Source organism: Lutra lutra, chromosome 13, assembly GCF_902655055.1.
Source record: "Lutra lutra chromosome 13, mLutLut1.2, whole genome shotgun sequence".
NCBI lineage: Eukaryota > Metazoa > Chordata > Mammalia > Carnivora > Mustelidae > Lutra > Lutra lutra.
The window spans coordinates 89,089,847-89,112,968 of NC_062290.1; the positions used below are offsets into that span (position 1 = coordinate 89,089,847).

Here is a 23,122-nt window from a genome sequence, read left to right on the forward strand (position 1 = left end):
AACACTCACAAGTTTCCCGGACCCTGGAGGCACCTTCTTTCTACAGAGATGGGACAGGAAGTCCCTGCCTCCCTCCAAATACATTTTTTTTTTTTTTTTTTCTTAAATAATACCATGAACCATGGCATTTCAGGCCAGGGTCTGATCAGCGGTGTCTGTAGTGCTGACCATTCCTATGTGGCATGACTGGGAAAGGAAGGGCGGTGCCTTTTTTTTTTTTTTTTTTTTTTTTTTTTTTTTTAGATTTTCTTTTTAAGCAATCTTGACACCCAACATGGGGCTTGAACTCACAACCCTGAGATTAGGAGTCACATGCGCCACTGACTGAGCCAGCGAGGGACCCCATGGAAGGGGCTGCCTTTTGACCCTGTGACGTGACCATGTGTTCCCTGCTTGGAAGCCTTCAGTGGCTCCCGTCACTCTTAGGATACTGAGTCTGAGCTTTTTAGATGGCGGTTAAGGCCTGTCTGATCACCAGCCTCATCTCCTTACACTTTCTCCCTTGCGCTCTCTGCTTTAGCTATACTGGCCTTCTTTTTTTTTTTTTTTTTTAAGATTTTATTTATTTATTTGACAGAGAGAGATCACAAGTAAGCAGAGAGGCAGGCAGAGAGAGAGGAGGAAGCAGGCTCCCTGCTGAGCAGAAAGCCCGAAGTGGGGCTCGAACCCAGGACCTGGGATCATGACCTGAGCCGAAGGCAGCGGCTTTAACCCACTGAGCCACCCAGGCGCCCCTATACTGGCCTTCTTAGTGTTCTTCAAACATAACCCATTTTTTCCCTCACCTCAGGGCCTTTGCACGTGCTGTTCCTTCTGGGTAGATTACTCTTCTTGGTTCCCTCACACCCCGTGCCTTACCAACTCCAATCATCTTTCAGATTAAATATTACTTCCTTAGGGAAACCTCCTTGAACCTTATGGCAGGGTCCCCCTGTGATATCTTCCAGTTATCACCCTGTCTTCCTCCTTCAGAGCTCGAATTATAGAAGTGATTGTCTACTTAATGTTTGTCATCCTGACAGAGCATAAACGCTCAAGCAAAGTCATGGATGGAGTTTCCCTGGTGCCTGACACGGACACTGGCTGCCCTTATAATAGGTACCCAATAGATAGAGTGCGATGGGTGAGTGAGTTAAACCTACAAAACAAAATGAGAATGTCTGTTTAAGAAGTCCACAGCCTTGGCCTCTTGGGCCTTTTAGAATTATAGCAGTGGTAGTTCTCAAAAGGGCCTGGGTCTTTCTGGAAGAGGCAGAGGCCCCATTATCTCCATGTTAACCTTCCTCCATAGAGGGGTGATTCTCAGTAAGTTGGACTCTGGTGAGACCAAGAACAGTCCTGCTCCTTTTTCTGGAAGATTGTCAATCTCGGCTGGTTTTCTCCTCCCCCAGGACATGAAGCAGCCTTCGCTGCTTTCCTCTGCTGCCTCTGCAAGATTGGGGTGCTCCGGGTAGATGACCAAATAGCTATTGTCTTCAAGGTGTTCAATCGGTGAGTGGGAAGACAAGAGCAGCAGCGGGGGTTTCTCCTCCTCCTCACTGCCAGGCTGGGGACAGGTGCTGGAGGGCTCTCCTGAGTGGTTGTTGCTTCTTCTGGCCTGTCCTGATCAAGCTTTGGCTGTGGGTGGGGCGCGCACAAAGCCTTCTGGCAGGTTCAGATTCAAGTAAGGACAAGTGAAGGAAATGTCACGTGCCGACCGCTCATGCTTCCGCGGCACTGGCCGTGTCGAGCCGTGTCCCAAGCGCTCCATGCGTGTCTCGCTCCCTAGATTGCCCCACCAGCTCTAGGCAGCAGTGACCGTCATTTCCATTTTGTAGATGAAGAAAGGGAGGCCCAGAGAGATCAGCTGTCTTCTGATCCCTGAGGTCACACAGCCAGCTGAACCCTGCCCCCTGCAGTCGGGCTCTGACCCCCCCCCTCCCCCCCGCAACCTGCCCCGCAGCACAGGTGTGTGCATCCACCAGGGGCCTCTGACAGCACCGTGCCGTTCCGGGCCCCGCTCTGGTGGTGTTGATGCCTGGGCTTCTGAAGACAGGAACATAGCCCCCGAGAAGAGGGAAGGTGGGAGCCGGCAGGCCCTGGGAGGTGATCTGCTCCGTCCCCCACCAGCCTTCCGATGGGCCTGCCAGAGTTAGAGAGGCTGGGGCTGCTGCTCAGGGGCTCCGTTGTCAGGAGTTGGTGGCACTAAATCCCCCTTTCTTCCTGGGCCAGAAGAAGGCTGTGTGGGAGAAAAAAATAAAGCGACATTATTTTGAGAGTACCAGCTGATGCATAACTTACGCATGTAGGTTTTAATTGAAAATAGGGACCAGTTACACTCTTACGTGGTTATTTCTGGCCTCCGTGAGCTCCCAGTGGCAGAAGGGTTGAGACTGTCTTTTTGCCTTCTGCTACCTCTTTCTCCTGCTCCCTCCTGCGCAGGTACCTGGAGGTTATGCGGAAACTCCAGAAGACATACAGGATGGAGCCAGCCGGCAGCCAGGGAGTGTGGGGCCTGGATGACTTTCAGTTTCTGCCTTTCATCTGGGGCAGCTCGCAGCTGATAGGTACTGAAGGGGCGCCTACCCGCCCCCCCCCCCCCCCCCCCCCGTCCTCCCCTGCACACCCTGGGGGGGGGTGTGGTCTGTCCGCCCCCCTCCCTTCCTGCCTCGCTGCTGCTGCTGCTCAGGGCCGACAGTGACAGCTTGTAAAGCAGGCATTAGACCGGCTGTTGACGGAGGCTGTTTGCTGTCGACCTTGTGCTTCGAGCCAGCGTGGCAGGCCGGGGGAGGCGGAGGCAGAGTGTGCTGAGATAATGGAAAGTGACAAGGGCCGGTGCAGGGGCACTTGCCTGGTGCATAATGGACTGGTGTGAAATGTGCCCCGGCTCCTGGCAAAGCTGCGGGGTTTTATGTTGAAAATGAGGGGCTCTTTTGACTCGGTGACCGGCGTCATCCGCCGTTATTATCAAGTTGTGTGCAAGGGGCCCGTCAGGGAGCAGCCACCCAGTGCGGGGCAGCGAGCCACTTCCTGTGGGCCCTCTGTGCTGGCTCCCCTCACTTGGCCCTGCTTTCCAGGCGGGGGCGGCTCCCTGGGGTCTCCGGTGGGTGAGGGTCCGGTGGCAACTTCTGCTACAGTGGAGGATGAACTGTTTACAAGATAATATTCATAAGCGTTTGCACATTTGCTCTGTGCCAGGCCCTGCTCTAAGCATTTTAGGTAGATTATCTCCCAGAACCTTCTCAGTGACCCTGGTCTTTGCCTGCATGAGACTAGGCACCCTTGACAAGGGGTAAACGTGCGTGGGCACCAGGCCCGGGGCTCTCCCGTGGTCCCGACCATCAGGCAGCATGAGGGAGGGGCTGTTCATAGCCCCACTGCACAGATGAGGAAACCAAGCCTCAGAGAGCTGAAGTCACTGGGTCAAGGTCACATGGCTAGAAAAAGGCAAAGCCACCGCTTGTTCCACTAGGACACACACGCACACACGCACACACACGTGCACAAACACATACACATACTCGTCATTTATTGCTTCCACAAGGTCAAGTGTTGAGGGTGCACCGGTGGGACTGTGGCTCCAGGGTAGGTGTAGACTGCCCTGGGCTGAGGTGGCACTCTGTGGGTGTGAGTGTCTCACTCTGAACCCCGGGGCTCTTTGCTGTTCCCAGACCACCCGTATTTGGAGCCCAGGCACTTTGTCGATGAGAAGGCCGTGAATGAGAACCACAAGGACTACATGTTCCTGGAATGTATCCTGTTTATCACTGAGGTGAGGGGAAGGGGGTGAGGGAGAAGCCCATGGCAGCCTCTGGCTGAGGTCAGCGGAGGCTGGTGGCTTTGGAGTGGGACAGAGGAGCCGGAGCTCTTGCTTGAAGATGGCAGGGCTGGCCCTCGAAGGAGGATTATTGACAAGAAAGCCCCAGTAGGCCTGTGAAAGGTTAAGCCAGCTTCTGACTGTCTGGCGTCTCCTCCCCCAAATCTGTGGTCTGGGAACTCTGCGGGACTCGAGCTGAGGGACTGGGACTCGGTGGCTTGTGCACTTGGTGACTGATGCAGCTGGTCTGAGGGGGTGGGTGGGGCCCACGAGCTCTGTCCAGCACACGCATGTGGCTGTGCAGGATGAAACCCATGCAGGAGGCCGGGAGACTCAGGCGGATAGCGGGGCTAGAGTTCCGCTGAGGGGGTGTGTCTCGGTCAGTGCTTGAGGACACGGGCCAGATGAGGTGCTGGAGGTGAACCAAGGAGGCCCGGGCCCCCAGCCCGCCTGGCAGTGGGTGTTTAGTAACTGGGCGCTGTTGCCCACGGAGGCTGGGTCTCCCACTTCCTCAAGGTCACCCAGAGAGCTTGTCAAAATCCACGTTCCTGTGCCCAACTCCAGCTTTATGAATCAAGAATCTTAGGGACAAGAGCCAGGATCCTGTGTTAAATACACCTGCCGGGTGATTTCGCACGGGATTTGGGGACTCACTGCTCATAGGGCCTCTCTCAGGAGCTGCCAGGACCTGTCACCCCTGCTGCATACCTCGTCCCCTTCCCCCAAACTTTGAAAGCACGCCCTGGTTCTGTCTGCAGAGGGTCTTGCCAGCATTCTCTTAACAATGCCCACACGCACATCTGGGCTCAGTGATGCTCCCGGCACGGTTGTGGTTTCCTCCCAACCGGGGCTGCTCTCTCGGCTCGGGTTCTGAGCCCCCCGAATGGAGAAGCCTGGCTAAGCAGCCATTGCCTCGGGTTCCTCACGGTCAGCATTCGGCTCAGGCCTCTGCCAAACTCCAGAGGCCAGAGGGGAATGACACGTTTTTCCAAGTCAGCAAATGGAGCCGGGACTGACGGCTGGGCGGCCGCTGCCTCAGTCTCAGATTTGCTGCCTTCAGCAGTGTGGCAGGCCCAAGGTCGGAAGGACTCAGGGCAGCCTGGCTCACTGCCTCGAGATCTAGTCACGTGCTGCTCTTTCCAGAGCGGAATGCGGGGGTCTGCGGAGCCCTGGGAGCCTCTGGAAGAAGCGGGAGGAGCAGGGTGGGGAGAAGGGGTGCACCTTCTAGGCTGAGCCCTTGCTTTGCTCACGCAGGGGTAAAAGGCTCAGCTGTTCTGGCTCCCTCTGGTGGCTGGCCAAGCCCCTGCGTCCCTGTCAGTGACTAACAAGGAAGAAAGCCAGGCCGGGCGGCGGGGAAGATGGGAATTGATTCCAGGTTAAAGTGTTGTATTTTTATTTGTTGGGTTGGTTATACTGGTATAAAAACCCAAAAGCTTTCTAAAGTTTGGGACCCAGTTCCTCTGCTGGAGGAAATCCTGCAATGGCCACTAGGTGGTGCGAAAGTCACACCGAACTTGGAGAAGGTTCCGGTACCTTAACTGGGGGAGAGGCAGAGAGGCAGACCCTAGAGTTTTTGCTTGTTCTGTACCCTCTCTGCAAGGCCTGCTTCTCACTCTGGGTCTGGGTGCTTGGGCATGGTGGTAAACACTGAGTGCTAGCAGGGCCGAGGGCTCCTTTTTGTCTACCCGGGGCCTAGCTGAGACGTGGCTGGCACGGAGCGGACTGCTGCTGTGTTGTGGTGGTTCTCCATTGCTCCGGGCTCGGCTACGCCCACCCCAAGCCCCCTGCCACCCTGCACCAGGGTGTCACTGCCCCTGGTTCCCCCAGTTCGTGAATGAGTGACCTGGCCTGGCTCACTCTGACCGAGGGGTGGGGCACAGGGGACCTGGAGTTCTGTGTGCTTCTGGCTGGAAGGGGGCAGTGTTGCCTGTGGAGACTGGGGAACCAGGACGGCTGGTGCAACTAGGAGAAAAAGCAGAACAGCCAGAAGTTGGCAGTAGAACCGGGCATCTCCTCCCCATCTCCTGGGACCTGTCCTCGTAGCCCTGGGCATCCCAGAAGAGGGTCCCCACCTCACAGGGCTTCTGGCGGCTCAGGAAATGCAGCCCTGGCGCCTTTAAGAGCCCAGGGCAGGCAGGAAAAGAATTTCAGTTTCAATCTGGCTTCTAAATTTGGAGTTTTGGGAAGGGAGGGATCAGGTTTCAGCTGGAAGGGAAGGAGCTGACAGGAAGGCGCTGTGCAGAGCCTCCCCCCATCCCCCCTCAGTTACTGACAGAGGAACCATTTACAAAAGGCCGATTCTCTTGGGAGTGGAGAGGCAGGAACGCAGCGTCTGTGAGTAATTTCCTGCTCAATATGGCTGCTCTGACTCACACGATTCCCCTGGGGTCACTGCGGGACTGCAGCTTGCTTGCTCGTTCTCGCTCTTTCCCTTCTCCCTTTGTGGCTAGAATGAGCTAATTTTTTTTTTTTTGTCTTCTCGCTCCCGATTCCTTTTATCCCCTTCGTCTGTTTTCCTTTCCCAGAGTTGCAAAGTCTCCTTCCGAAGGACTTAGGGAGACCTGGGGACACTGAAGGCCTGGGGGTGGGGTGGGGTGGGGCAGCCCCTCTCGAGAAATAGCATCTCTGGGGGGGCAGCCTCTCTCGAGAAAAAGCATCTCTGGCTTTTCCACGGGGAGGGCCAGGGCCACTGGGGCTCTGCCAGCAGGCCAGAGAGGCCTTTTGGGGTCCCCTCCCGTGCCCCCAGTGGGTGAGGCTGGCGCATGAGGCGGAGCCTCTGGTTTCCCAGCATCCTGGGCTGGCCCTGGCCTCGGGGCCCTAGCTGAGCAGGCTTCTGGAGCTATGCTGTGGGACTAGGCCAGCAGGGTGCCTTGGGGGGCAGTTTGGTCACCAGGCCTTGTCCAGAGTGAAACTGATGACACCGCTCCAGCGGTCCCTGAACTTCTCTGGGCCTGGAAGTGTGCAGGAGAGGACTGGAGCCAGCGCTGGTCCCCAAGGGGCAGAGAGCTTTGGGGGAAGGGGCGGGGCGAGAGGGAGGGATGGTAGCTGGGGGTGGAGCCTGCTGGAGTAGGTGGTGGGGCGGGGGTACAAAGCTCCTGCAAGGGCTGCCCACCCTCAGGCTCTGGGTATCAGCAGCCATCCCCATCCCAGAGGAGGGAGCCTTCGAAATAGAGAGGTGGGGAAGATAGTGGGTGTAGGCCCTGACCCCAGGAAGAGCCCCGCGGCCACCAGGGTGGGTCTTGTTTTTGTCTCCCACCTCAGACTGTGGCCCTCTCTGCTGGAGAAAGGGGTCTGTTGTCCTTGCTACTGAACCTGGGGGTTGAGACAGGCTTTGGGGGAATTTTAGCCAGGAGAGGGCGGCAACAGCAGTAGATGGCAGCTTTTTGGACTTAAATCTTGCAGTTCGGTGCAAGGCCTTATGGGAGAAGTGAGAGGTGTGTGGGAGTGGGGTATGGGAGTGGGCCGCCTGGGGAGTGCACAGCCAAGCAATGGGGGGTATTATGAGTTCCTTGGCCCCCCTTCTTATGCCCGATATGGAGGAGCTTTGGGTCCATCCTTTCTTCCTGAAACAGCTCTCCTCCAGCCCCGCCTCTGCTCCCAGCCTTTTCTGGAACCTTCCACCCACTCAGGGTCCAAGTCTCTGCTTCCTTGCCAGCTCAGCCTCTTTGCTTTCCGGACTCTTTCTTCTGAAGCCTGGGGCTCAGGGTGCTGAGCCCCATTCCTGCAGCCAGCGTCAGTACTGTTTCTGAGTTGAGGGGGGCAGTGTTGAGGGGGATTGAAATGCCTGCGAGCTACAGACGTGCCGGCCTGGTGCGGAGGGCCTCCCTGTCTCAGGGCTGCGGTTTCTCGTGTCGTGGGAACTTCACTGGGCTGGCTGCAGAGTCTCTTTCCTTCCTGGAGGGTCAAACTCTCTGGCAAGAGGAGGGACAGGAATGGAGCTGTCCTTGCTCCAGCCTGTCCCTTGCTGCTGTCAGTGCCATCCCTTCCTGACCTCCCAGCCAGGTCGGGCGGGCTTTCCAGAACAGACGTTCCTCCCGAGTCTGCTGCAGGTGCCCCCGGCTCACGGCTCATGTCTGCCCCCTCTTTTCCTCCCTCCCTTTTGCCTGCCCTGCAGAGCGCAGTTGGATGCCTGGGTTTGGTCTTCCCCACCTTGCCCTTCGCCCAAACCCGCCCCCTCCCAGGCGGCAGGTACAGCCCGAGTCCCGGGGGCAGAGCCTGCCCTGCGAGTGGGGCCTGGGAGGGCCGGGGAGGCTGATGCTGCTCTTTATCCGACCGGGAGCAGGTCCCTGTGCTGGTGGGGCGCTCTGTGGCTGCGGGGGCATTGCTAGGAGTCCCAGCTGGTGCTTGGGTTGAGATTTTATTTTTCTGAGGCTGCTGAATGTGGTGGGTGGTGGGAATCGGGCTCCCTTTTTTTTGGCTGTGGAAGAAAGAGAATGACCCTGGAGGTTATATTTTCCCTGTGGGTCTTTCAGACTGAGAGACCGTCTCTGATGCTTATGGGCGCCTCTGTGTGTACGCGTGTGCGTGTGTGTGTGTCCCCTCCCTCCCAGATGGTGCAGCCAAGTCCTCGAGCATACATGCGCACGTGTGCGTGTCTGTGTGCACATATACGCGTGCACGTGTGTGCTTTAGTGCGTGCACACACGTGTACACATACGTGCGAGACCTTGCTGCTGGGATCCGGGGATGAGCTCCCAGGTGGCCCGCCTCTCCAGCTGTGGATTCTCTTTTCCAGATGAAGACAGGCCCCTTTGCAGAGCACTCCAACCAGCTGTGGAACATCAGCGCCGTGCCCTCCTGGTCCAAGGTGAACCAGGGTCTGATCCGCATGTACAAGGCCGAGGTGAGAAGGGTGGGCCGGCGCTCCTGATCCTGGGGCTGCCGACCACACCCCGCACCCTGCTGCCTTGCTCCAAATCTTGGGCCAGCTTCTCTGACGCTGCAGGCCTCAGAGTCTCTCTCGGTCTGTGGGATGGGCACCCAGAGAATCTCTGGGCTGAGGCCCGGCTCTGCCCTGTGACCGAGTCAAGGCCCTGCAACTCAGGGCCTTGTCAGATGGCCAGAGGCCCCTCACAGCCGTGTCTCCCACGGGGGCATGTAGGCGGATGGGCTTTGGAGGCAGCAGCCAAGTTGGTTCTCCTCAGGCATTGGTGGTTCTGATCCCTGGGCAGGTGGGGGTCTCCCGGAAGGCCCAGAGCTGACATTTCTGGCAACCACTTCAGGTGGTCCTCCTGCTCTCTGGTGGGAGAACATCGTGAGGACGTGGGTTCCCCGAGCTCCCCCTGCTGGGAGTTCGCTGCCCAGCTCCTGAGGGCATCCTCTGCCCTCTTTCCCCTTTGGCACCTTTTCCCCACCAAGTAGGGAGGAGACATTTTCTTGCCATCCTGTCCCTTCCGCTAGCTCCTTTCACATCTGTGCACACCAATGCCAGAGCTGCATGACCTTGGCCAGGGAAGGGCCTCCATGTGAAGTCCTTCGCGCAGAGTCACGAGTTCTCCAAGTCCCCTCTTTCCGCCCTCAGGCTGGTGGTCTTTGATGTTGCCCCATGCCCATCTCCTGATGTTTGGCCATCCCTCTCTCACGGAGGGAGGGGGGGTTGTTCTCTGGGTCTACTTCATTATGCTCCTTACGCAGACCCCATCAATGGAGGCAGGGGGCGCTGGGAGAAGAGGGCATTAGAGGCTTGGCTGTGGTTTGGTAGTATAGATGCTTCCAGTTGGCCCTGTTCCCTCTACATGGCCTTGAAGGGGTTAATGGCGCTGGCCTCTCTCTCCCTTCCGCCCCCTCCCCCTCTGGTCCCCTTCCTCTGGACTTCACATCCTGTGTTTAGGTTCCAGCCCACATACCTCTCTAATCTGAGAGGCGCGGGCTGCCGGGCTGCCGCTCACTCCTTCCGGGCTTGCCCACTGGGCCCTCCAGTCCGGCTGTCTCCTGCCTGGAGAGCTCCCGGGACACTGCCCTCTGGGTGTCCTATTGTTCCTGACACACCCCCCACCTGTCCCTGCCAGTCCCCTAGTGGGTGCCGATGGGGAACCCCTCCCCACTGCTGGGGGCTGCGTGCAGTATGAGTGGAGGGCCTGGCCCCTCCGGTCTCCCATCCCTGCTCCCGGCTGCCACTGCCACGGCCAGGACTCCTGGCGGCCAGGGCTCTGGGCCTTTCCTGCTTGGGGTCCGAAGTGCTACCCTTCCTGCATGGCTCTCCCTCGAATGACTCACTGGAAACTTATCCTGGGCGGGGTGGGGGGTGGGGGGGCTCAGGGCAGAGCAGGAGCCCCTGCCTCCTTCCCCTACCTTCCCCTCGCAGAGCTCCCGCCTGATGGGCTAGGGTTCCTCACGGCGCCACAGTCGCAGGAACAAAACAGAACAGTTACAGCAGTTGTGGGATTTCTGCGGCTGCGGCACCGTGGGCCCTGCAGCTCAGGCCCAGACCGGGGGGTCCCTAGGGGACCCCTGCGTGCCCTTCCCAAACCCGGGGGAAGCTGCAACTCTGCGTGCGAGCAGGCATGATATGGGCTGGCAGTCTTGTGGGGGGTGCTATGTGGCGACCAGACTCCTGTGTAGGACGGCGCTGGGGCCCCTGACTGCGGGTTTAGGAACCCCGCATCTTTGTGATGTTCGGCGCTCGTTTGTAAGGTTCTAGTGGGTACCCCTTGGTCTTTTGGCCCCTGAGAGCCTGGGGGATTGCCTGCCCCCTTCCCAGAGATCCCAGGGAAAAGACTCGTGTTTTCAGGTTAGCTCTCAGTCAGTGGGCAGGACCATGAGTCTTAAAGTTCGGAGCAGGGTTAGCAAGGTCAGGGCCACCAGAGTTGGCTCTTGGAGGGGAGCTGGTCCCCTGAGCTGCCACAGAGGCCTGACCAGGCCTGGCATTAGGTGGCCTCAGGTTTTGGGACCTGCTGTGTGCATCTCTGCCCCTGCCTTTCTAAAGTGAGGAGGAAATATATTCAGTACCCTTATGGTTGGCGGGGCCTGTCTTTCCCGAAGGCTGTCACTGCTGGTGCTCCCTTCCGGAGGGCCTTGTCATGGCATGGAGAACCCCTTCTCCCCCTTGAAACACGGGCACCTAGAAGGGCCTCCAGATCTGGGCCTCCAGCTGGAAGGTCTATGCTGGGTGGGCTGAGCCCAAGACGCCCCTCTGCCCCGTCCACTGGCGCCCCCCCACCCCCCCGCCACGGCTAGCTGGGAGAAGGCCTGCCCAGAGGCTCCCTTCCACTGTTGCTGTTGTCCTGCAGCCCTGGCCTGCCTTTGCCCCAGGTAGCCTCTTACCTTGAACCCAGTCCCTCTCCTTTGCTGGGGCCCTGGGGGGACTTGTTCTGGGTCCCCAAGGCAGAGTGCAGAGAAATGCCCCTGCCCCCTCCTGCTAAGCCTCTGGCCTTTGCAGCTTCTCTTGAGTGAGAGCTAGAAGCAGGGTGACCTTTGACCCTTTCTGGAATTCCAGGGCCCTAGGGGCCCCCTTTTACAAACTCCCACCACTTCCTTGATGACATAAGCACAATGGCAGCTGCCTTTGCCTCTGGCCTAGAGCTCTGCTGTTCCTCCTCTCCGCACCCCAGGGACCCCGCTCCTGCCTGCTCCCCACTTTTTCCGTTCCGGGCCTCGCAGTCTGCCTGTGGCCTGGAGCTCGGCTCCCACACTGGGCTTCATTCTGTGTCCTTCTTCCATTGCATGGAAAGATTGTCCTTTTCCTGCTCAGCTCCTGGGCCCCCTTTAGGCCTTGACTGTCCCCCACTTGACATAACACACAGCTAGTCAAGACCTCCTCGTTTCTGCACCTGGTTGTTGAAGCGAGGGGGCCTGGGCCAGTTGTGGCACACCTTTGTCCCCCTGAGTTAGGAGGAGGCTGAGACCATAGTCACAGAGCAGGACTCGCCCTATCTGAAGCTGTAAGTCCTGTTCCAACCCAGCCATTCTGGTGGTTTTCCGTGGTCAAAGGTATGAGAGAAGGCCATCCGCGCTTGCCGGGAGCTGCTGCCTGAGAGAGTTAGCCAGTGACCTGGCCTGTGTGAGGCACAGCAGGACTGGTGTAGGGAGGCTGGGAGCTGGGGCCCACCCTCCCTTTTCTGGTCCCGGGTGGTGCTAAGCCGTGCCTGGGTCAGAGGGCAGAAGTGTGTGGCCTGGGGCCCAGCTGCCTGTGCGCCAGGCAGACCCTGCCAACCTCCCTATCTCCCCCGGAGCCCTGGGCTGAGGTCCCGTCTGGCCTGGGTTCAGGGAGTCAGGCCATTCCCCTGTTGGGTGTTCTTGTCATCTGCCCCACGCACAGAGCTGCTGGGAATTGCCCTGGGGGTTGGGGAACGTTAACTGGTTCTTACTCTCTGACTGTAAAGTGCCAGCCAAGGTGTCTTTTTCAGTCCAGAGAACTGAAAATTGCAGAAAAATGGGTCTTGGACCCTTCTTAGGCTTGTATCCAAATGTCCCCACACCTCTCCTCCAGGAACAGGACCTGGGCTAGGGGGCTCCCTTATGGCCTGGAAGGTTCATCTCTGGTCCCCAACTTCCTGCCCTCCCCCATATCCCCCCCCCCATGAGGTTGGGCTGCCCTCTCTTTCCTTTCTCCCTCTCCCTCACTCACTCATTATTTGGTGGGTCTGATTGTCATGGAGTGGGGGGGGGGGGGGCGATCTTTGGATAGGAGAGGGTGGTCAGAAGCAGGTAGGAAGCCTTGCCTTTCCCTGAAGGCCTGAGAGCTCCCCTTGGATGGCCCCCTTGCTGGGCTCTGGGTGGATGCTTTCTGGGTACCATGCTGCTCTGAGGCTCCAGAGTTGTGCCCGGGTCCCTTGGAAGCCCGAGAGGCTGAGTGGGCCCCTGATGGGTGCAGTGTCATCCTCACCTCTGTTCTCCCCTCTCCCCTTCACAGTGCCTGGAGAAGTTTCCTGTGATCCAACACTTTAAGTTCGGGAGCCTGCTGCCCATCCATCCAGTCACCTCATGCTAGGGGCGGAGCAGCCAGAGCCACCGGGCCACCGTTCCTGTGCCTGCCCTCCCCTGCCCCAGCTCCAGTCACTCCCTGACCCCTCCCCCTGTTCTTTCTGTTTGCTGAGAGGCTGTTTGCTGGGGTGAGTGCGGGGTTGAGGGAGGCTCAAGGCATAAGGGTGTAGGACCCAAAGTGAAGGGAGAAGTGACCAAAGTGGGGCCCGTTTCCCCATGGCGGGAGGCGGGGTGTGCTCGGGCCCCAGTCCTGCGCTTGGCCTTCCTCTCCTCCTTTCCCGTCCGGTCCAGCTCAAGACCCGGGCTGGTCTGCACCACTGGAAGGGGAAAGGGGTTGCGGTTTGCTTTCCTTTCCCAGGTCCTGTTGCCTTCTTAGGGGTTGGAGCGGTTGCTTCTCGGGGGGTGGGTCTGTTTCTGAAGCCATGTTTGGGTGGGCGTCTGGGGGTTCTGAAGGCTGCAGGCTGAGGCTGGCGGCCAGCCTGGGGTGGGCTCGGGGACCGAAGAGCATCGGCCCCTGGGCCTGCTGGTGCCTGTGTCCAGCGCCTCATCCTGGCTTCTCTGTTCTTTGCCCTTTGGCTCTGCTGGGTTTTCTGGCCATAACCACTCCTGCCGCCCTCTACCGGGGTGGCCTCTGGAAGCTGCCCTTCGGGTAGGCACTGGGTACAGGGCCTGCTCACTGGCTGACCCGGTGAGGCTTGCCTTTCCAAAGTTTCTCAGGCTGGGAGGGGGTGGCCGAGACAGGGAGGGGCTGGGGCCCACTGGGCCTGTGGGGAACCTGGATTCCTCATGAATCTTAGCTTCTGCTCCCTCCTCCCTGCTGCTTCTCCAGGGCCCTTTGGCCCTGTTTCCCTGCCCTTCAGGGCAGTGGGTCAGGGGCTACTGGAGCACTCAGCAGCAACCCCCCATCCTCCCCTCTCCCTGAACTTCACCGACTGGCTCTCCAGGACGAGGCAGCCATGCCCCACTTCCCCAAGCCCAGGTTTGGCTCTGGGTTGGCAGGGCTGGGCTGGGTGAGGGGTTGCTGGCATGCCAGGTCCTGAGTTTTTTCTAGGCTCTTGGGCTGGCCCCTTGCAGGCCCTCCCTGGCTCAAGCCCAGGCCTGCCTTTCTCTACTACCCCCACCCTCTGTCCAGGTCCACATCCCTTTGGGAAGGAGGAGCTCCCAAGAAGCACAATTCAGGGGCTTGACCCTCACATCTGGGCCGATGGCCTGGGCAGAGGCCAGGACGGGAACCGCTAGAGTCACGGAAATCGTTTTCCTAGGAGAGGCCCAGTGCCGGCCTCCCTCCCAGGGTTCAGACCACCGCCTTCCTGGCTCCTCTTGCCCTGTCCTCCTTGTGCCCCTCCAGTCCCATGCGCCTTCATTGCTGTTTGGATTAAAGCCTCTGTTTTGCACCTGTCACCCGTGTGAGGTGTGTCTTTTCATGCCACCTGTTTATTCCTTCTGCACGTGCCTGTTTGTCTCCCTGTCAGGTCCCCTTCCCGCAGGCCCTGGTGTCTGGGGCTTGGCCGGCTCAGCGGCATCTGGGCCGAGCCTTCCCAGGGCAGCCAGTGAACATGCAGCCGTCGCCCAAGCAGGCTCTGGCGGGTCCTGGCTGTCCCCACCCCCAGCTGGATGTAAGTTACAGAATCTTTCTGAGCCTTGGCTTCCTCATCTGCACAGTGGGGACCGTCACCAGGTGCCGGCCAGGAGTGAGTGAAGGATGTGAGGTCCTCAGCCTAGGGCCTGCCTCGGAGCAGACGCCTGTGGTCACCCCGGCCCTTCTAGAAGGCAGCCCTTCTGGACTCCAGGCTTGATGGGAGAGCCTTTGGACCCCGACTTTGCTGCGAGCCAGGCTGCTATGGCGTGTGGAGTGCACTTTCTGTATTGTCCTCCCCCAACCCTTCTGTCCCTATCGTGCCGGAGTTGGGAGTCGGGGGGCCGTCGTACCTGAGGCGGACACACACCTGTTTGTGGGCTTGTGTCTGTAGGTGAGTGGTCTCCAACTTCCCCCAACTCGGAGGATGAGCCCTTGGCCCTTCTCTTGGCCTCGGAGGCCTTGCCGACCTGGTGGCGGGGAGCCCTGCCTCAAGCCAGCTTCCCTCCGCCCCCGAGCCAACTTCAGGCCCGCTGTGTCACTTACCAGCTGGGAGACCCTAACTGGGAAGCCAGGCTTCCTAGGCAGGAAAGTGGGCGTAACGCTACTCCGGCCATGGACTGTGAGGACCCGGTCATTTCACAGATGGCCGGTGGCTGCGTGTTCCTCATTCTCTTGCGGAAGACCGCCGTCAGCCCCCAAGTACCGGAATGTGAGGTAGTAGTGGGTATTGGGAAGGAAATAACCAGTGGTTAATCGAGACCGGGGCAGGCGGGGTTGGCTTGAGCCACAGGGTTGGGAAAGTGCATCCTGGCGAGACCTGCTGGGTGGGGGGCGGTGGGGGGGGCAGCTGGAAGCTGGGGTGGGGGGGTCGGGAGGCAGGGTCGTCACAGGTCCTTACTGCCAGGTTTGGGGTTTAGTCTCCGAGTATGCTCTGGGGGACTGCTGGAGGCTTTGGCCAGTGAGAAGGGCCTGAAGTATGTGGGGGCACGAGGAGGCGTGGGGATGGTGGCCTGGGTTAGGGTTCAATGGGCAGGTGGTGAGAGGGGGTCCCGTTTCGGCCGTGTTTAGAGCGATCGCCAACGGGAAGGCAGGTGCGAGAGGGAACAGAGAAGCCCCGAGCAGCCCCGATTCTTGGCTTATGCAGCCCAATTAATGCCGTGTGCTGAGGGCGGGCAGGCGTGGAAGAGGGATTTGCTGTTGGGAGCCCTGGGGGGTGCCTGTTAGCGTCTAAGAGGAGGAGTGGGGTAGGCATCTGGGTCTGCTGATCTCGAGCCAAGGGCGGGGCGGGGCTGTCGGACTAGGGAGTGATCAGCAAGCGACAGGTCCTGGGGGTCACCGAGGCAGGAGGAGGGCTGGCTGGTTCTGGGCAGACCAGTAGGGGAGGGGGCCAGAGCACCCTCAGGTCAGAGCCCTGGGCGCGTGGCTAAGAGGACGGAACCAGCCTTGGGTCTTTGTGCCTTGCTGAGGGCTGCTTGGGCAGGGTGGGTGGCAGGGGGGGCAGAGGGCTGGGGAGGGAGTGGGAATCACACGTGGAGGTGGACGTACTTCCCGCGTCCTCAAGAGGCCCCACGAGGGGCTCACAGGAGCGCAGAGGTGGGGTCTCTGGTCCAAGCCCACCTGTCTGGGAGGAGGACCGCAGAGCCAAGGGCACTCTAGCACAACCCCTCACTTCCCTCTTCCAGAGCTCTGCTGGAAAGGGAGCAGAGATGGGCAGAGTGGGTAGGGGGCTCGAGGTCAGGGAAGGCTCAAAGGGGGTGATGATCGTTGTGTTTGCAGGCCCTGTCCATTGTGTGAAGAGGGGAGGCTGACAGCAGCGAGGCCTTGGAAAGATGCCAGGCTGCTTGTCCCTTCTTAGTGGAGGGAAGGTGGACCCTCACAACGACTCGTGCCTCCTGCCTTGTTCTGGATTTCCTTCTGTCCCCAACTGTCTGTGGGGCGGGGCGGGCAGGAGATGGGGGCTTGTGGGGGACAGTTGGACCTCGAGCCCACAGGCAAGGGCTTCAGAGCAGGCTGGCAAGCCGGCCGGGGCCCGGATGATGGTATGGGCGGAGGATGAGTTGTGCTCAGCGGAGGAGGGCTGTGTTGCTGTCACTCCCTGGGGCTCCCTGGGCTCTAAGGCAAGCCGAGTGTGGGGCTGGCCCCCAGCTCTGGAGGAGGGAGCGTCGGCTGCCCACCATCCTGGACCAGAGAGGCCCCAGAGAGCAAGTGGAGCCCTGCACCTGTGTTCCTGGCTCAGGGGGCACTGAGGTTGTGCTCACGGGTGTGGTGGTGGGCACAGAGAGGCCCTTCCTAGCAGAATCCCTGGCAGGACTGGGTTCGGAAGGAGAACAAAAGGGAGGGCCAGGCACGTCCAAGACTTGCACCCAAGTGGGGCGACATGTTCTCCTTGCGTCTGACAAGCAGTAAGCACATGCTACATACACAACATTTGCAGGTGTGTGGAGATAATAAAGGTGAGAATCCTACCTTTAAGCAACTTCCAGCCAGAGGCACCTGGCTGACTCAGTGGATGGAGAACAAGACTCTTGATCTCAGGGTCATGAGTTCGAGCCCCACGCTGTGCGCAGAGATGACTTTAAAATAATCCTAAAAATAAGAAACTTCTTCTTCTTTTTTTTTTTTTTTTTAAGATTTTATTTATTTGACAGAGAGAGAGACATCACCAATAGGCAGAGAGTGTGGGTGGGGGGGAAGCAGGCTTCCTGCCGAGCAGAGAGCCCGATGTGGGACTTGATCCCAGGACCCTGAGATCATGACCTGAGCCGAAGGCAGCGGCTTAACCCACTGAGCCACCCAGGCGCCCCAAGAAAAGAAACTTCTAACCTAGTGGAAACAGGGATCTTGGACAAGCTATGGGGGAAGCGGGATGATGGACTCTGGGCAGGGGCTCAGGGAAGGCTCTGGGGAGGAGGTGGCCTTTGAGCAGGGCCTGGAATGACGGGCAGACACAGAGGGCATTCTGGTGGGGGTGCCTATTGTGAGCGGAGGTGTGGCGGTGTGGGTCACAGGAGACAGAACTGGAAAAGCAGATGGGGGCTGGTCTGCAGAGAGCTCAGAGCCGAGACTCCCATAACACTACCCATCCCCTCGATGCAACACAACCTCACAGAATTGTGAGGTTTGTAATGGGAAATGTATGCGCTTCACATCTGTCTGGTCCGCTAGTCTGATTGGTGGCCAGAAGGCAGGGACCCACCTGGTGCTGTATCCCAGTGCCAGCCAGACTGGCACACAGCAGGCCCCACTAAACGTATCCGTGGCCAGGAAAGGTGTTTAACTGGTGCCTGTGGCGGGGGGGGAAGGGGGGGTTGAGAGAGAGAGAGAGAAAGACATTAAGACTGGGTTTTAGGACACTCTGACAGCTGTTTGGGTGCTGGGTCAGAAGCTGGGTACCAGCTATGGGGCTGGGCCCTAGCTGGGACTTGGCTGGGACTTGTGTTGAAGGCTCCGTGCAGGACAGAGAGAGAGCCCCAGGCTGGGCAGGGGGAGACTAAAGTAGGGTTTGGTGCTAAGGGAAGGGGCTGAGTTCTCAGTGACCCTGGGGACTGTCCCTCGGTGCCTGGGGTGGGGTGGCCGAGCTCAGTGGTGGCTGCTGAGGTGAGCTCTATTGGGTGGACGTTTGGACCTGGCTGATGGTGAGGCAGGCTGGGCTGCTGAGGCCCAAGTCCTGGTAGGCTGGGGGGGCCTGGGCTGCAGGGGCCTCCAGGAATCCCCCTTCCTGGGCTCTGCTGGGGCTTCAGCTCCCCTCCTTCCCTGCACCCTGGGTCCTAGCTGCACCGGCCTCCATTCCGTTCCCTGGACTCCCTGGACCACCCAACGGTAGGGTCTGGCCCTCTGCCCACGGGGAACCCCTGGTCATCCTTCAGAGCTCAGCTGAGGCCTCACTTCCTCTGCGAGTCCTCTCGTGGCCACCTGCCTGTTCCCTGCTCTGGCAGTCAGCACGCCCTGGCTATGGGGGCGACATGTACGGCAGCGGCCACCCCAGGATGCTTAGTGGGGGATGTCGGAGGCATGGCCACCCAACTGGAAGGTGGGGCGTGGTAAGGGACTGTTTGCAGATACAGCTTCTCTTTACTTGGGGTTCTGTGGTTGGGGCGGAGGCCCATCCCTTCCACTCAGCACCGGGGCCGAGGCAGAAGTGGGGTGGGCTGGGGAGAAGTGAGGGTGTGGTTAGAGTGGCCAAGACAAAAAAAAAAAAAAAAAAGAGAGAGAGAGAGGAAAGCCCTGGGGAAGCTGAAGGTCACAGCAGCTGAGGCCCTGGAGTCCTCGTGGGGCCGGGGAGGCCCAGGTCGGCACTCAGCTGCCAGGCTGCTCCCAGGGGCTGACCTTGGCTCAGTCACTCGGCCAACATCTCCAGAGCCTTTTCTGCTCCAAGCCCTGCACCAGGTGCCTGGAGGCTACGGTGACAGGACAGACGGGGCCCTTCCTCCTGGAGCACGTTGTAGCACAACTTCTTTTTTTTTTTTTTAAAGATTTTATTTATTTATTTGACAGAGAGAAATCACAAGTAAGCAGAGAGGCAGGCAGAGAGAGAGGAGGAAGCAGGCTCCCTGCTGAGCAGAAAGCCCGATGTGGGGCTCGAACCCAGGACCTGGGATCATGACCTGAGCCGAAGGCAGCGGCTTAACCCACTGAGCCACCCAGGCGCCCCACAACTTCTAATGCAAACTTCCCAATGCCCCATGTGTCCAACAGTTGGGGATTCTGAGAAGCAGGACAACACAGTCGTACATATACCATCAGAGGATGTGCTCATCGTGTTTTCTTCTGGAAAGATGCTCAGGACTGGTTTGTTGCTGAGCAGGTAAAATCGCTCCGAGGACCATGTGGAAAGTAGAACTTTTTGTAAAACAGCAAAAATCTGCATTTTTGATCCATCCTTCTCTGTCCGTCTACCTGGGCTGAGGGCTGCAACGCTGTTTTTTAGGTAGTGACGTGCTTCTCTCTGGGTGGCGGGGATCCTTGTTGCTTTTCCTGCTCCCCCAAAACAGGAAAATGCTAAACATTAGTAAACCACAAAAGAAAGAGAAAGTAATTGTGGGTAAGTTTTAACTTTGTCTGTTGGTTTTCATAGTTGGTTTTTAAATCTTTCTACAGTGCCCACATGTTACTTTGTAATAAGAAAAAAAAAAAAAAACCCTGATAGAAAAGGTTCTCCCCTAAAGAGCGCCGAGTCTGGTGTACCTCTGGCAGGGAGGCAGGAGGGGCCGAAGGGAGGAGAAGCCCTACTCAAGATATGCGGGCAGGCTTCCTGGAGGAGGAGAGGTATTGGGCAGAGGACCAGTGATGAGGACTCCAGCGGGCTGGACTTGGCTGCTGTGTTCCCTGGCGGGCATCTGGGCATCCACAACCTACCCAGGCTGGTGGTGACCCCTGGGAGCCAGCCTCTGCTCTCAGGATCCCAGCAGACATGGGTTGGGTCCTGAATTCAACCCCAGGCTTGAGCTGCACTTTCCACCTCCTACAGCCCGGAATGGGGGTGGTCGCGGGTAAACCGGGGGAGGGACGGTTCCATTTCCCTCCATTTCCCTCATGCTTGTGATGCTGTGGCAGCTGGTTTCCCTCCTCAGCACAGGGGCAGAGCTCCTGAGCAGAAGTCCCAGCTTCATCCACAACCCTCCTCCGAGCCGGGGGCACTGATGCTGGGGCAGCCCAGAACTGGGGCACAGAGATAGCATCCGCAGTGCTGGGCCTGAAGTTGGCACTCCATGAGCAGAGAGAAGGCAGGAAGAGCATCCCTCTGCCCGGGCAGCCCGCCATGTCCCGGGTTTGGGTCGCTGTGCCCTTCCCCTGTCTACAGCCATTGCTCTGTGACGCTCAGTATCCTCTCCAGCTGGACCTTTGCGGACCTCTACATGTCCACATCTTTTCCCCTTTTCCCTCCTGATATGCTTGGGACTAGGTGGGGGCTGTTCCAAAGGGACATCGAAAAGGCAGGCCGAGTGCAGATGCCCCCATCCCCAGATAACCAGAGTCCGGTCTCAGCTGGACCAGACTGCTCAGACCTCCATGTGGGGACTTTGGGGTTTGTCTGCTCTCTGGGCCGACCCTTCTAGAGTCTGCTCCCTCGGCTCTGCAAGGCGTGGGGAGTGGAGTGGTCGAGGTGTGTGTGGGCTCTACTTCCCACTGTGTGACCTCGAGCCAGTTCCTTAACCTATCTGAGCCTCAGTTTCCTTAGGTACTAAGTGGGGACAAATAAACATGGTCTCACCGGGGTGACTGCACCATACTTTGTAGGGGAAGCACTCATACCAGGCTTCGCCTGCATTCTCATTCTCTCTCTCTTTCTCTCTTGCATGATCTCATGTAATCTTCACCAGCCACCAGGGGTGAGTACACAGGGACGGAGGCACAGAGGGGTAAGGACAGCTTTGGTGAGAGGGATGCCCACCCAGGCTATGGGGCCCCAACACAGACGTCCTCACCGCTGAGCTCAGGGATGGCCTTCGCTCCCTCGTGGAGGTTTTAGGACGACACATGAGAGCCTTTAGGGAACAAGGGGACTGAAGAGGACAGGGTCGGGGAGGCTTCCTTGGGAGTGGGATGAGGACCCCAAGTCACGAGAACCCCTAGGAAGGCTGTGAGGTGTACTCAGAGGGTCTCGTCCCAGTGCTGCCTGCTGACACCTGGGCCCAACCTCCAGCCCGACCAGAGGGGTCTGGTGAGTCCTCCAGGCATGTCCCTGGCCCCTATGTCCTCATCTGCCACTGCTGCTCTAGGCCCTAGAAACTGCCTGTAGCCTGTCCTTGGGGTGTTCCCAGGAGACCTTGGAGCTGGTGCTTCCTGAGCCCAGCCTGTGTGTCTGACCTTGGGTGATGTGCTTAAAAGCATGTCTCCTGGGGCGCCTGGGTGGCTCAGTGGGTTAAGCCGCTGCCTTCGGCTCAGGTCATGGTCTCGGAGTCCTGGGATCGAGCCCCACATCGGGCTCTCTGCTCAGCAGGGAGCCTGCTTCCTCCTTTCTCTCTGCCTGCCTCTCTGCCTGCTTGTGATCTCTCTGTCAAATAAATAAATAAAATCTTTAAAAAAAAAAAAAAAAAGCATGTCTCCTTCGTCCTCTCCATGGGCCAACTATGTCCCCATTCCACAGAGGAGGAAACAGGTCCTGGTGGGGGAAGTCACTGGCTGGACAGGGCGCTGCTGGTCTCTGTCCTGCTGCAGCTCCTGTGGCCTCTCCCTGGGGCCTTACCTGAAACCTCAGGGTGGCCCTGCCTGCCTCACTTGGTCTCCACCGAGGTGGCCCGAGGGCCCTCCTCCTCCCGCCACAGAGCCCGTCTCTCCAGGACGGGCCCCAGACCCTGGCCCCGTGGGAGAGGCACCTGCTTCCAGAGCCCCATTTCTCTCCGGGAGGCAGGGCCAGTCCCACAAAGACAAGGAAGAGGCAGGGTCACAAGGACCGTCGTGAGAGTTCTGGCCTGAGAAGATGGCATCCCTTTCCTGTTGCGGAGAAGAGGAAACTGTGTGGGGGGGGTGGGGTGGGGGGGAGGGGAGGATGGCGCAAGGTCTCCAGCTCATCCCGTGAGTCAGGATGGAAACAGTTTGTCAGACGTGGCTCCTACGTCATCAGCCTGACGAGGCACTTCCCGCTGGGCAAGACAAAACCTTCTCTGGTCCAGTGGAAACTGCTGATTGCCCTGTGGTGCTCCCGGTTGTCCTCCAAGTCCCAACAGAGCGGACAGCCTCCATCAGGCCCCAAATTCACGCATCAGCCTCTCCTCCATTCCCCAGATTCAACAGGCAGATAGGTCCCATTGGGTCCGTCTCCACCGTATAACCCTCATCTGTCCACTTCTCCCTTATTTGCACTGTGGCCGCCTCGACCTCAGCCAGTCAGCTCTCACCAGTGTGGCAGCCTCCTCTCTGGTCTCCTGACTCTACTCTGCCCTCCAAACCCCGGTACCACACTGAGCTGCTCAAAGGGACGTCCCCATCGTTGTCTCACTGCTGGCGGAGCAGTCCACCACATCATCTGAGTCCTCCGATCCCTTGTACTCTCCCCTGCTTCCTGCCCTGCAGTCACACTGCTCTCTCCTGGTCCTCTCAGATGCCAAATTCATTCCTGCCCCAGGACCTTTTTACCTGCTGTTTTCTCTGCTTGGATTGCTTGGGTCTCATGGTGAGCAGAGGTTCTGTCTGGTTGTTCAGGGCTCTGTTCAGATGCCGCCACCTCCAAGGGGCCCTCCCTGCTTTCTCTGAGTTGCTGCTGAGAGAGCCTCCCCCAGGCCAGCTGTCCCCCAACCTGCCCTCTGTTGTACCTGCCTCTATGACACTCGTCATGATCGGAATTTATTATCTATTGATTTGCTTACTTGGTTATCATCCCTTCTCTCAATAGAACATAAGCTTCGTTGGAGAGCAGGAAGCAGGTTTATGTGGTCACCACTGAAATCTCTAGGACCTGGAACATGAATGTCCCACGGTGGGCAGGGGCCCAATACCTGAATGAATGAATGAAGGAAGGAATAAGACTTCCTGTCCCTGGAGTTATCTTAGAAAAAGCTGGACAACAGGAGCGGGATGGAGCTCCAGGAGCCAGGCTGTCCGTCCCCCAGCTCCAGAGCGGGAGCCCTGGGGCCCCATGGAGAGCCAGCCTGGCAGGACGACTTCCGAGTGTCCCAGGCTCTGAGGTCTTGTGCTTCTGTGGTTCATTGTCAAACTCAGGCAGCACTGTCGAGGCAGACCGTGTGGACTTGGCCCTGGGTAGGCTGGATTTAAGGGACATTCCCCCCACCCCCCAACCAAGGGCAGAGAGGCAGAGCAGGACGAGAGATGCCGAGCAGGAGCTGTCCTGCTTTTGATGACACAGAGATGCCCCCCGCCGACATAGC

General features: G+C 58.7%; 1 protein-coding gene across 4 annotated transcripts in view; it reads left to right on the forward strand.

The window, feature by feature from the left end:
• Window positions 1-14,117, forward strand: part of PTPA (protein phosphatase 2 phosphatase activator) — a 32,383-nt gene extending 18,266 nt beyond the window's left edge. For all 4 annotated transcript variants that reach the window (XM_047699065.1, XM_047699066.1, XM_047699062.1 and 1 more), the window contains exons 6-10: window positions 1,392-1,491; window positions 2,422-2,546; window positions 3,651-3,751; window positions 8,532-8,639; window positions 12,648-14,117. In XM_047699065.1, coding sequence (XP_047555021.1) covers window positions 1,392-1,491; window positions 2,422-2,546; window positions 3,651-3,751; window positions 8,532-8,639; window positions 12,648-12,725 — 512 coding nt within the window. In that variant the 3' untranslated portion in view covers window positions 12,726-14,117. The remainder of the gene's footprint in view (window positions 1-1,391; window positions 1,492-2,421; window positions 2,547-3,650; window positions 3,752-8,531; window positions 8,640-12,647) is intronic.
• The last annotated feature ends 9,005 nt before the right edge of the window (window positions 14,118-23,122 follow it).